The sequence below is a fragment of the Enoplosus armatus genome, chromosome 14 (assembly GCF_043641665.1).
Source record: "Enoplosus armatus isolate fEnoArm2 chromosome 14, fEnoArm2.hap1, whole genome shotgun sequence".
Lineage (NCBI taxonomy): Eukaryota > Metazoa > Chordata > Actinopteri > Centrarchiformes > Enoplosidae > Enoplosus > Enoplosus armatus.
In genome coordinates, this window is record NC_092193.1 from 12050020 (window position 1) to 12063745 (window position 13726).

The 13726-nt window shown below is 39.5% G+C and overlaps 1 protein-coding gene across 1 annotated transcript in view; it reads left to right on the top strand.

Moving 5' to 3' along the window:
• The window catches only part of dpp6b (dipeptidyl-peptidase 6b), a 58249-nt gene that overhangs the window by 37982 nt on the left and 6541 nt on the right, over positions 1 to 13726 (top strand). Inside the window, exons 3-8 of the mRNA XM_070918404.1 lie at positions 149 to 247; positions 4633 to 4727; positions 4864 to 4938; positions 5014 to 5066; positions 5477 to 5558; positions 9279 to 9399. Of these exons, the coding sequence (XP_070774505.1) occupies positions 149 to 247; positions 4633 to 4727; positions 4864 to 4938; positions 5014 to 5066; positions 5477 to 5558; positions 9279 to 9399 (525 nt within the window). The remainder of the gene's footprint in view (positions 1 to 148; positions 248 to 4632; positions 4728 to 4863; positions 4939 to 5013; positions 5067 to 5476; positions 5559 to 9278; positions 9400 to 13726) is intronic.

Consider the following 13726-nt stretch of genomic DNA (forward strand, 5'->3'; position numbering starts at 1 on the left):
AAACTCACTCGCTGATAAATCTCACGAGACTGAACGACGACTTCTTGAAGTTTTCTCCACACCCTGACACTTAAATATACATGTGAGCTTCTGCGCGTCATATGTAATTTATGCATGTTTATTTATCTTTTGGCGATGCACTCGACAGGTGAAGACGACAGCCTCGCCCTTAAGAAGACAGTCACCGTAGAGGATGTTTTTGGTCCAGACCTTCACGTCCATGACCCAGACGCCAAATGGCTCAGCGGTGAGTGAACAGTTTGGCATTTAGCATCTTCCTCTTGTGTCAAAACGCAGAACATTTCCTGACACATTATGACAGGCATCATTGTTGTCCATAACGTAAGAATGTTACAGTAAATATAAAATTACATTGAAACTAAAGACCATTTATCTCCCTTCTGAATCTCTAGAAATAAAATCTGCTACATATAAAGATCTCCTTCCTAAAATACAACAGGTTGAGCAACACAACAATTTTTTTTTCAAATTATCCAACTAGAAAAAGTTATCAGAGACATTTTACTAAAAAGTTTTGCCCTCAAATCATCATATAACTTAACAGACAACCACATACGCAGCATAAAAGAGCAACATGTCTAAAGCCAGACAACCAACAATCAAGTGTAATACTAATAAAAACAATTACAAGAGTCATAAAAAACATATGATAGTAAAGCTTAAAAGTCTCAGAGGGGAATGAAAGAATCTAGCTTGAGGGTTTGAAGTGCATATCATTCATAATATGTAATATATTATATAATATATAATATATGATCTAAGGATAAGCAGTTATTTGATCGTGTACTATTATTACAAGATTTAAATGAGAGAGGAGTTGAGTGCTTTAAGAAGCTTCAACAGTAGAGCTTTATAGATGACAATGTAATGCAATAAAATATAAAATTTACTTTGTCTTCAGTCTCACCCAAATCACATAACAGTCTTTTCTCTGCATGGAGACCATTAAGCCTCCCAGTTTCTATAGCTAATGTTAATGCACCTGAATGTAACTGTGACTACTGAGATCTTTAACTTGACTGAAAGAAATTACAGTTGTAAAAAAAAACACAGCTCTGATGGGATTATTTTCACTATAACTGTGATCATCCTCTTTCAAAAAGGACGCAGCCGTTATGCAACATCATGCAGACGCACATAAACTCACTCGACCTGAGATTTGTTTCTGTCTCCATGGCAAACAAACGCACCAGGTTTTCAAGCTCATTATGTGTGCGCTGCAAATTCAGCCTGTTGTGTACCAGGCGCTCAGTAAGATGGTCTGAACTGAACAGATGTACAGTAGAGCGGGTTTGCTGTGGCCTCTGTAACCTTGACAAAGTAGCGAGTAGGAAGCCGCCACCTGAGCTCATGAATGTTGGATCAGCTGACATGGCCCCCTCTGGTGTTCGACAGGAAAAGTGCTTGAAATATTTTTCAGCTTCTGCATGATAATCTGAACGGGTGACACTTTATTCGTAGATGGATAATTGGACTTTACTGTGAAGTGTACGACAGTCTGAACCAGTGGTATTCTGTGTTGGTAGTAAGTACAACTACTAGTACTAGTACTACTACTAATTAATTACATGTTTTGATAGAGGTAAGTTTAGCAAGTAAGTTGTTCTTGTGTCCTTATTACTTATTAAATGATTTGAATTCATATATTTGTGATGTACTAGGAATGTTTTAATTCATCCAAGGGTAAAATACTTTTGAAGAAAAGTTTTTTAACATCAAAATTTGAAATAGACGATGGTTTGGGATACTCAGCGTTTTAGATATACTGAGCAGACATTGTCAAGTAAGCACTCATTTTAGTCTTTTTTTTATTACAAAAAAAAATCTGAACCCAAGGTCCACTTAATAGCTTTTTCTGGAGGTTTCAATCACATCTCACAGTCTTCCTCAGTGAATGGAGTTTGCTCGTATCACACTGAGGTAGTTGAGACTCAAAGCTCCAAGTTTCCAAGCTCAAAAATGAACTCAGTGTTCTTTTATCCATTTCTGATGTTTTTCCTCCAAGTACATACTGTTATAATTTGATGCAGATGATACACAGATGGTCTTCTGGTCTGAATCACAAGAATCTAAAAGGTTGTTCAGAGTTAAATTTTTAAAGCTCTTTCCTCAAATTTAGCAAACAAGTGATTTTATTGATTTTGTTTTTGACGCCCTGAACATTATAGATCCAGTTCATACTGGATAAAAGAGCTTTTAAATATGTCTTGCAAAATTGTTACACGTAACACTAGAACATGAACAACAGTTTGAACTGGTTCAACATCTCTCACAACACATTCATGCACAGACAGCTTATAAGCATGAACATACCTCCTGACTTGCATGATTACATTTGAATGCAGCTGTATAAATAAACTCACATCTCCTACCTGTGTGCAGTGGTGGAAGTATTCATATCTTTTACTTAAGTAGAAGTACTAACACCACACTATCAAAATACTCAACTACAGGTAAAAGTCCTGCATTCAAAACCTTACTTAAGTATGTAAGTATCATCAGTAAAGTTGTGTCATTGTGCAGTAAAATGGTCAGTGTTTTACTATTAATATTACTGCTGCATTAACGTGTATGTTGCATTTTACTGCTGTAGATATTTAAGTCTGAGCTAATTTTAACTACTTTATATTCTGTTGGGTAGTTTAATCTACTAATCTTGTAGCATCGCTGCCCTGTGAGAACAGAATGGGAGAATTTTCTCAACCCATTAAGGAACTTCATCCTTCAGTTTATCAGAAACATTTAAATTCAAAGTCTTCAAATTTGGAGATACGTGGTTTTCACTGGACAGGAAAGGTATAGTGACAAGTAGCTAAACCTGACAGACAAATGTAGTTGAGTAAAAAGTACAATATTTCCCTCTAATATGTTCTGGAGTAGAAAGTAGCATAAAATGAAAAAAGTACCTCAAAGTTGTACTTAAGTACAGTACTTGAGTAAATGTACTTAGTTACATTCAACCGCTGCTTATGTGACAGACACATTACGACCTTACATCTGTCCTTTTGTTCTACTGTGGAAACTGTTCCCCTGATTACTTACATTATGGCCTTATTAACATATAATTAGTTAAGTTCCTGTGTTTCCGCGCCCTTCATTCACGGCCATGATGAAAACGTCCTTGGCACCCGACAAATCACCCCGGCAATCAATCGTGTGACATTGCATCTTGTCAGTTAAGTTAATGCAATCAACTCCCATTTGGTGCTAATGACCTTCTGATAAGAAACCCAGTGGGACAACAACACACTTTAGTAGTCCTCATCAATATTTCGTGGACTTCATTCACAGCAGTACGTAATTGATCCCCGTTGCTCTTTGATCACCGCTTGCCTCAGTAGTCTTTGGACTCACCTCTGAGTTTCTCACACAGACTCTGATCCAAAGACAAAAGGATTCGACCTTCAGACTGAACAAAGAACTGCTGCTGTCTGTCTGACGCATTCATATTTTCGAGATATAACAGAATAATATTGTCCCGCAATGAGAACGAGTATCCAACACGAAACATCTGCAGCTAAATGTATTCATGAAAATCTGCTTTGACTATAGAGGAAACAAAAGCACCATCTCTGGCAGCTGAGTCACCATCGCTTCTCTTTATGACTCCCAGTTCAGACCTTCTCGTGAAAATGATGTGGCGTAATTACAGTTTCCATCCTGGACTCAGTGTGCAATGACATTTTCAACTCTTGTTTGTGTCCCTCCTCACAAAAAAATGGCTATAAAGTGAAACAGAACAAACTGTGCGGCTTTACAAGATGAACATTTTCATGGCCGCAAACAGGTGTTGGCAAATTGATTTGGCGAGGGCAAGAAGACACTGAAACAATCACATCAGTTGAGCATTTCTTTTGTCATTTAAGAGAGAGGAGAGATTTCAGATATTTCTGAGGAAATCTTTGGGTTATGAAATTCAATCTGATGAGAAACACACTTAAAAAGAGTGTTTGTGTCCCACAAGCTTCAAATGATAGCAAGCAGTGTTGCCTTGGTTCACGAAACTGTTGTCTACAGAGCAGGATGACAAGGACAACAGCATTATAGCTAGCTGAGTGCTAGCCTGGATATATCACACACTCAGTCTGTTTAAAGACTGTTCAATGGGAGATGTTTTGATCATTTAAGTGAGGCCTCAAGACAGAGTTAGCGATTAGCAAATTAGCCAGCATTAAACAGAACAGCAAGAGAAACAACTTGAATTGAGCAGGAATGTTTGCTAGCTTACTGGCAATTTAAATAATAACTATTCTCTAAAAAATCAACTGTGAGCCAGCTGCTCAGGACCAATCAGCACACAGACAAAGTCAGAAACAAGCTGGTGAACATAGTGGCGCATTTAGCAGGTCAAGAGCCAGATGTTTCCCTCAGGAGTTGACCAAACAGCTATCGGACTTACGTTCATCAGGTGGACAGAAACACAATATGTGATTCTGTGACATGCGCTATAACAACTAAACATTGTGTACATTGTGTGTTTCTACTGCCCCAAAGTGGCCCAAAAAACGTTTAATAGCAGTTTGGCACTAAGGGCACTATGGTAAGTGTAAAAACTAAGCTGGTACAGTTTCTACTATCTCCCCCTCTGATGGTTGTTTTTGTCATTTACAGACAATGAACTGCTGTACCGCACAAGGGATGGGGATGTTGTCAACCTTAACGTTGACACAAAGGAGAGAACTGTTATCGTGCCGAACCAGATGTTTGTGAGTATCATCTTACTCCAGCATTGTTTTTGTGTAGTTTTTTTTTTTTTTTTTTACTTGGAGAGTAGTAAGTAAACTCTCTACTGCTGCTGTATCGGTGTGTTACAACTGCACGTTTGTTTTTGATCCCATCCAGGACAGATCCAGAGCCGCCAAGTACCAAGTGTCTCCAGACATGCAACACGTGTTGTTTGCCTTTGAAGTGAAACCGGTGAGAATCCCTCCATTTCATTCATTTTCCAAGAGGTTGTCCTTCTTTAACTGCAATGCTGTTTTGTCTCCGCAGATCTACCAATACTCCTATGTGGCCAAGTACATTATTTACAGCCTTGTGACACAGTAAGACCTTTTCATTTTCTGCCTTCTTCCTGGACAATAATATGCCCCATGCAGCCAGTCCACTGACGTCAGCCCCATTTACCTGCTCTCGCTGCCTCTTTGTGGGAATGCATTTAAGTTCAATTTAGTTTTGTGCGCTGCATACAGCCTGGCCTGTTTTTAGCCTTTCATCCGTCTTTGTCCGCTTATTTCCCTACTGTTGTGTATTTGAAGTGAGCCAAGCAAAGTCAGCATGGGCTAAAAAAAGGATGTGGATGATTGATGAAGCCTAGAGTGAGGGAACAAGCCATAAAACACATGACTTCCTTGCTCTGACTATGCATTTGTATCCAGATGTACACGATGCATCGTACATGTAGCGTACATACAGACACATGCTGTATTGATTCCTCAATGTGTTTTCTCCACAGGGAAACTTGGCCTCTGAATCCCCCTGAAGTGCATGAAGCTATCCTGCAGTTTGCTGGATGGGGACCCCGAGGCCAGCAGCTGGTAAGGAGGCCGTACCCTCGAGATTACACTCATTGAATGCTGTTGGAGATCTGTCAGAATCAGCCTGGCATGGCAGAGGAGGCGCAGTAGTGATTTATGGTTTGTCGCAGTGGAACAGACAAATGTTGTGGAGATAAGAGGTTTATGTACACTGTAATGACGGCTTTAAGGGTTCCAGGGCAAACTTGCTCCTTACTTTGACCTCCATCAATGTCACTGCAAAGCCAAATGATTTTTACTCTCACAACTCGGTGACAACACATGAGCTGGTGAGAGCTACAGTGGCAGATGGCACCTCGGTGGCACAACCCGAGGCTTGGACAGTCTGGGGTTGCTGGGAGGAAGCAAACACATGGCACTGACTAAAATGTGTGTGTGTGTGTGTGTGTGTGTGTGTTTCGCCAGCCACATTTGGGGACAGATTTTGTAAAACGCACCAGTTGATTTGGAGACAGTTTGTTCAATTGGGCAAAGAAAATTGATGTTGTCAATTTGGTTTCATCGCAGTTCCATTTGGCATTTCCATACATTTTTTGTCTTTGTATATTGGTATGTCTCTATAACATGAGGAATAAGCATTTTTATTTTAAGTAAATAAAATGTTTTTGTAGCTTTTTGTAGAATATAGTTATAGAATAAACCCTGCTAAACTCTTTGCCTGAAGTCCTTGGATTCAACAAAAAAAGTGGCTTCTCTCCATTCAAAAAGTGACTCAACACCGACCACGTTCATAACAAGCTGCACAGGAAAATGTGTTAGAGTGGCTCAAGCAATTTTAAATTCAACAACAGTAGTAGAGTGAACAACTTTTGGTAAATTCAAGGCATTTTGTCACTTTTCTGTCGGGAGCAAAGGAGTAAGTAGCGTTACGTTGTTAGAGAGCTACACTGTCTGCAAAAGGAGTAGGTTGGAGTAGACAAAATGTGACCTCAATTGTTAACCATGATGACAAACGTATAGTGGTTATTTTAACCCAAACCACAATGTATTTCTAACCCTAACCAAACTTTGTTATCTAACCAAGTTGTATTTTTTCTAACGGTTTTGGAAGGCACTGACAAATGATGTCGACCTGCAGAAACACATAGCCTTTAGTATAACTGTGCAATTTTATTGTCAACAAATCCTATGAAAAGACTAAAACCACCAATAAATGTATCCTGTGTAGCTACAAATTGTTTGTTTAGCCAAAGCTTGATATGTCGCAGCTTATTCCTCTGTAACATTAATCTCTATAGTTGTTCAAAAACTATTGAAAACTCTATGAACGAGCCACACTGCTACACTGAGTGGCATGTTCCTTTGTTGCTATGAACACGGGCACTGTAGTTTGTTTGGAGTCAATCCCACATACGCCGTCCTGCTTCTGTAAATACTCACTAGAGCACCAAATGTGTATTAATCCGCAGGTGAAAATAGTCCCTTAACAAATGTACTATTTACTCCTGTTTGAGTAACGTTGGGTAAAAGCTGCAGTGCTCTGCTGTTTCAGCAAATTATTTAGCCTTTTTTGAACATTTTTGAAAAAAACAGTATATTTTTAACCAACAGGCTTGGAGCTGAACTCCAAGTATTGAGAGGCAACTAAAACATTGTTAGCTTTGGTCTTTTCGTGTGATTTGTTTCCAAAAAATATAGAATAGTGGCAGCCTCATCCTTTAATGAGCTTAGAAGTGCCATTGACCCAAGCACTGATAATTCAATGCAATACTTCACTTTTTTTTTTTTTTTACCTTGTTGACTTTAAATTAGCTGCTGTTTGTATTGCGGTGCTCAGACAACAGACAGCTCCGTGTTTCATCAGCTATTACTTCAAAGCTTTCTCTTCCTCCATAATTGCTCTTATCGTCTCATTTGCTTAAATTACAGATACATTGCTGTGAGAAAATATTAACATTTCAAGTGTGCGATGAGACTTTGCCTGCCGAGGGAAGAAGGCAGATGAATTTGCATATGGTAATAGTGTACCTGATTGTTCCTTTCGCAATGGAAGCAGCTCCGCGTTTGATTTGATGAACAGCCGAGGTTATGTGAGAAAAAAAGACGTGATGAGCTCTCGTCTTTTGTCTCTGTCTGACCTGGCGATGTTGGACATGTTTTCTTTCTTTTTTTTCTCCTCACTGTTTCTGAATAAAATGATTTTCCAAGTTTATCAGAATTGGGGCAATCTATCATCAGGCACGTCATCAGCACATACAGATGAGAGGTGTTTGTGGGAGTATGGCTGTGTGCAGTGAAGCATCAGATGTACAGTGAGAGGAGAAGGGAGATGAATCCTGCGACGCTCCCCTCATTAAACCGCAAGCAATTACTCTACCGTGACAGAGTAATCAGTGAGGCTGGGTCAACACACACACCTGAAAAAGAGGTTATATTGACACAAAAGAGGAGGGGGAAGAACGGGTGGATTTAAGAGACAGTAATTCACAACCAAATACACACACTCACGCACAAATAAGAAACCCTGCTAGTGGAGCTCCACAGGTATCTTTGATGTTGCTACTTTCATCTCTCCACCCTTTTGAAAAGACTCTTTTCTAGCCTTTTGCCTTTTCTCTGTTTTCTCTTGACCATTGAAAAGTCAAGAAATGACTGAGCATAGGTCAAGAGATTGCCACATGATTTTTAAATGATTCCGGTCTTCAGAGGCCATTCAGGATTATTTACGACTAAATGCTTTAATGGGCTCTCTGCTGATAATGAATCCCTTGAACCTGGAGCCTGAGTCTATCTCTTTTAATCCTTTAGTGTAAGTATTGGGACATTCAGTCGAGGTTTTTGAGGTTGAATTTCGAGGCAGCTTTGGCCAAGGTGTAATTCATAATAATTAAAAAGCTGAGAATTAAATTTTTATGTAACTCTTTGAAAGCTGCCTATGATTTTCACTATATCCCGTGGCGCTTTTGCAACATTCGCCAACCACCAGTTTCCTTTGCTTTACACAGCCCTGCATTGATCTGTTTTCCTCAGATGCTGATCCCACAATATAAAACTTTGATTTTCTCAACAGCAGCCATAGATCAGAGCGAAAGGAGCCATGTCTCTTTTTTTTTTATTCTTGCGCCGGCGATTTGAAGCTTAGATTTAACTGAAGAGGTTTCAGCTGACAGCCCAGTCACACCAACACGGCCTGAGCTTCAGATACAAATCAATCCCACATTCATCTCCCTCATACTGGCACCGGGCGAAGCAGCAAAGACACTGGAGTGGATTGACAGAGGGTTTCAAGTGTCACACACTCATCTGCCAGCGGTCTGTCTTAATGCCATCGTTGGTACTGAGGGTTTAAATCAGGAGTTTAGCTCAGCCGTCGCCCACCCTCAGCAGACGGCATAATGTCTCAATAAACACACAGGGAAAATGGTGTGTGCCTGCAGGGCGTCAGGCAGCTCCGTTGCCTTGATTAGCGACAGAAAGGGTTTCATAGTGCTTTGGAGAGGAATCCAACTCGAACTGTAATTAGGCAAATATCTGTTAACACAGTGCTTAAGGCAGGTGTTGACTGAGACTGTATTAGCTTATAAGTGTCATTGAGAGGGTAGCTGTGTTTCTCTCTGGATTAAGATCCAGTCATGTTGTGATAAAAAGCCTCAGGTGGGTTTTGACGTACTGTAGATATAAAGATGGGAGACGCAGAGGAAAAGCAGTCCCAGCTTTGCACTATAGTGAGAGACTGATACAGACTAATGATGGTTCTCCCTTCTGCATTTCTCTGTCCAGATCTTCATATTTGAAAACAACATCTACTACAGAACAACAGTAGAGAGCCGAGCAATCCGACTGGTTTCCACTGGTAAAGAGGGAGTCATCTTCAATGGCCTCGCTGACTGGCTGTATGAAGGTGAGACAACAAACACTGTTACACCAAAATACAACAAAGCCCTGGATAATATCATGTCGTATCCATGTTGCAAATAGTGGACAAAGTTTCTGTCAATTTCAGACCTGACAAAACTGGACATTAACATGCTATTGTAACACCCTTTCAGTCTTCCGAGAAGGATTTCCTCGAGTCACTGATTGGACAGTGATGTAGAATGATAAGGTCTGGCTCGCAGTCGGCGTTCCAAAAAGTATTGGTTGGGGTTGAGGTCAGGGCTCTGTGGAGGCCAGTGAAGGCCTTCCCAAAACTGTCGCCACTGTTGTCATTGTATTCAGTAGCGCTCGGATTTCCTCTTAAACCTGCTTTAATATTTGGTAACTTAGGGGCAGCAGAAACAAGCTGTTGTGTTTGCAAACAGCTGCATGTCTACACATATCCAGCAGACATGGAGCAACATTAGCATTCATTTGGAGTCGTGTTTCTGTCCACCTGATGAATGTAAGTCCAATATTCACTCTCTTTTAGCTGTTTTTGGTTTCCTTAGGGGAGTATCTGGTTCTTTAGCTGCTGAATGCTCCACTCTGTTGTCTGCCTGCTGTTTGGTGCTGGGCAGGTAGCATGCAGTTTGAGAACAGTAAAGTTGCAGGCCCCGACAAACCACAACAAATAGGATGAGAGACCTTAAAATGCTCTGCGATCTGATGGAATATGCACCGCTGGTCAAGAGTGTCCACAAACTTTACCCCGCCACCCTCACCTTGCCGCGTGGCAGGTGTTTGTGTGCATGACTCCAATCTGAAAAGATCACAGCTGGCTCCGTTTCAGTGCCCCTCCTTCTCTATGACTTCCCGTAGCTCGTCTTTGTGTTCAGGCAATTTTAATTAATTCATGTCTGCCGCGCTGCAATCTCACTCAGCAGATGTTCAAAAGCCAGCATACTTGTAATTTAATATGAGACATTTTCTGATTACTGCATATGTGAGACCGACATTTCAATTACAAACCACTTGGATGTGGCTTTGTTTACAGATGCGCTGCCGTGTTTGAGACTAGTTCCTCCTCTGTGCCGTCATTTATAATAAAGTTTATAGGTTTCTCATTTAGCAAGTGATGACTTCTGTTTCCAGCATTGTTATAATTATCAATTTTGGATTTATGCAGTGGGTGGTTTTGGATAATAATTGCAGTGTAATTGTATAATGTAATTGCAAAATGCCAGTTATTATGAGAGAAATTCTGTTACAGTGCATGAACTGCTTCAGGGTTGGCTCTAACCGGTTTTTCATTAATGGGATTATTTCTTTGTTGTAGACACTGAACATGACATGAAAGAAGTAATCCATTTTCAATGCTAAAGAAAGATTTGTCGTGCTGTGTTTTCCCACCATGTTTCAGTGATTTATCAGCGGATAACAGACTGTCTCACAAACACTGACGTCATGTAGCTTATGTCGTTTACACACAGTGTGAACTGTATTGTTCAGGTGAGACACCAACTTTGGCAAAAGTGAATATGGTTCAAGGAGAGGCTGCCTCATTTCTCTCAGGCATTTAGTGTTCTGCAGTCAAACATCCTCAACCTTGAGTGAAAGAATTTAAACTTGACTGTGAGCAGCAGACACTCTCATCACAGTATTGTGTGTGGTATGTTTTAACCCTCTGATGCACAACATGGGTCAAAAGTATTATATCTTTAAATGTTATGCATTTTATTTTTCAATATTTAATGAATTCCTAAGTTGTTTTTTAATTATTTTATATCTATTATTTTATTTTATTTTTGCATAAAAAACATTTTTGTATCACCACCCCAAAAATGCACAACATGGGTCAGAAATGACCTGCATGTGTTCTCAGTAGAAGTGTTATTGTACTTCTCACCTCAGAATATACATCATGTGCAGATTCATCATTCTGTAAATATGTATATGGTTAGAAAGATGTAAGAACAACATAGTTATATGTTAAAAATCATTATTGTACTAGCTGTTAACCTGTTGTAATAGCTAGTGTGCTAGTGAGCAAGTGAGCGAGTGAGAGAGATGCAAAATCCATTGTATTATAAGGCCACATTGAGTGTCAGGAGATATGAGGACATCCAAGGTCTTCGGTTCAATGATAAGAGGACCAGGACCAGAGTCTATATCAGTATAGTCACAAATAAATAGTGGTGGACTCGGGCTGTCTGTACTTCTCAAGTATTAATTGCTTTTTGTGTAGTCAGAATTTCTGCAAAAACAATACATTTGACACAAGTATGATTATGTTTTGTCTCTTTTTAGAAAATAAATTATACTAATGACTGTCATCCTGAGCCATGTCTGCAAGTTTCAGTGAGATGTGTAAACAACATTCATTTCATTACATAGCAAGACAGAGACATTTATATAATGGCTTATGACAATAAAACAAAATTCCTAATTGTTTCTTAAAATCTTGGGTGAAGACATAATTTTGTTAAAAAGATATTACAAAGAAACATTCAGCTATGTATTACATAACATTGAAAATTATCACCCATGACCCAAAGTTTTCAATATGTTGTGCATCAGAGGGCTAAAGAGGGAAAACAGGTGATTTCAGGCGACTTCTTCTATTTGGATCCACACATTCAATTTTAGATTTTTTGTAGTACATGTTTTGTTTTTTTCTGCTGCAATCAATTCAGTTCATTGAAGTTAAAGCATGCATATTTCATGTTGAAATATTCAAACAAAACATGCCATTTCTATGGCTACACCATCAAATGAAATGAAATATTTTAGATGACTTGTGTATCAATTGATTCACGTTTTTCTAACTTGACTATAAAGGCTCATGCACACCTTCAGTTTCTTGTAGACGGGGATGAATATGCCTCTAAATAGGCAATACGTTACTATAGTACAGAATTAGAATAGCCACATCATCCAAACAGGGCTTCAATACCTGGACAATAGAAGAAGAACTCATCACTAGTGAGATCCTAACTCAAATCTGAAATACAGCCCTGTGGGTTTGAACAATGCTTGGCCAAAAATAAATAATTATCTGTGAGGCTTTGATGTTGATCAGAGTTAATAATTATTCCTCAGTTGTCATAATAACGAACATGTGAGCTCTAACTTTGATCAAGAGATTAAAGTCATGGGATTGAAGTTGGGGAGACTTTTAATGTTTCCTGTAGTAGCAGTGCGTTTGGGAGACGGATGAGATGAAAGAAACAGATTTTTAGATAGGTTTGTGTGGGTTTTAGTCTGTGCATGTGCCCTTTCCCCAGCTGATGCAGGTTGAGACAGCTGTATGTTTGCCTCTGACGGCAGCGATTGTCGTGCTCAGAAGATAGTGTCACGTCAACCTCACAGCACCCCAACACTGATTCGTCACAGTGGATGTGCGAGGGCAAGAAACAGAAAATCATCCCATGTTTCTGTGGCGCTGTTACAGGAAATGTTTATCCTTTTGTCTTGTATGAATTTCAGAAACAGCCTGTATCCCATGGTTGATGTTCAATGTCAACAAAGGCATCATCTGTAAAGACCAACATGCTAGGAGTCATATGAAATGCTCCAACCTTCATAAAATAATGGATAAAATAAAATGTGGTGCTCTTCATGGAAGAAATTGTATTGTCTGATGTTCTGTGGGTGCAGGCCTTGAAAATAGTTGGCCTCAGAGTGAGAACTCAATCAAGTGTAGATGTCCAATGCTGAATAGTGTCTTGTACCCACTCTGACCCTGTTACAACAGGCTTCACAGTAATGTGGAAAATAATTACAGCCTGACAACATCAATAATAACAAAATCCCAAAGTTCACATCAAGGTTGAGCTGATCATTCTTGCCATTAAAAAGCTGTTGTTTGGATCTCCACATCGGTCAAGCAGTGCTTTTCATAGAGCTCTTCTGCCCCCTGCTGGATGAAAGTCACTCGTCAGGAAGCTGCTGAGAAAAGAAAAGGAAGGAGAGTGTTTTTACTCTGAAGTACATAGCCTTTCAAAATAATCAAATTTCTCTTGTGAGGAGGTATTGCTGCACTCATTGTCTTGGTTTCTTCTAAAATGTCAGCTCCCTCAGTTATCGATCAAAGCCAAGTTTTAACTCGCAGAGAATATTTCAAGGCTGTGTTTTCTACCACTAGCAATGAAGCCTTAAACAATGGAGCCAGGCAAGGCAGATAAAGCTGTATTTATATAGCATTCTCCATACACAGTGCAAAAGAAGAAAAAAAAAAGGAAAATAAATGTCTGGAATTGCCTGTACATGAGAAATGTTCAATAATGAAGATGGCAGTAGTACTGATAACAATACGATTCATGTTAGGTGTCATCACATCTACACCAACATGATGTATCTGCTGCAATGCC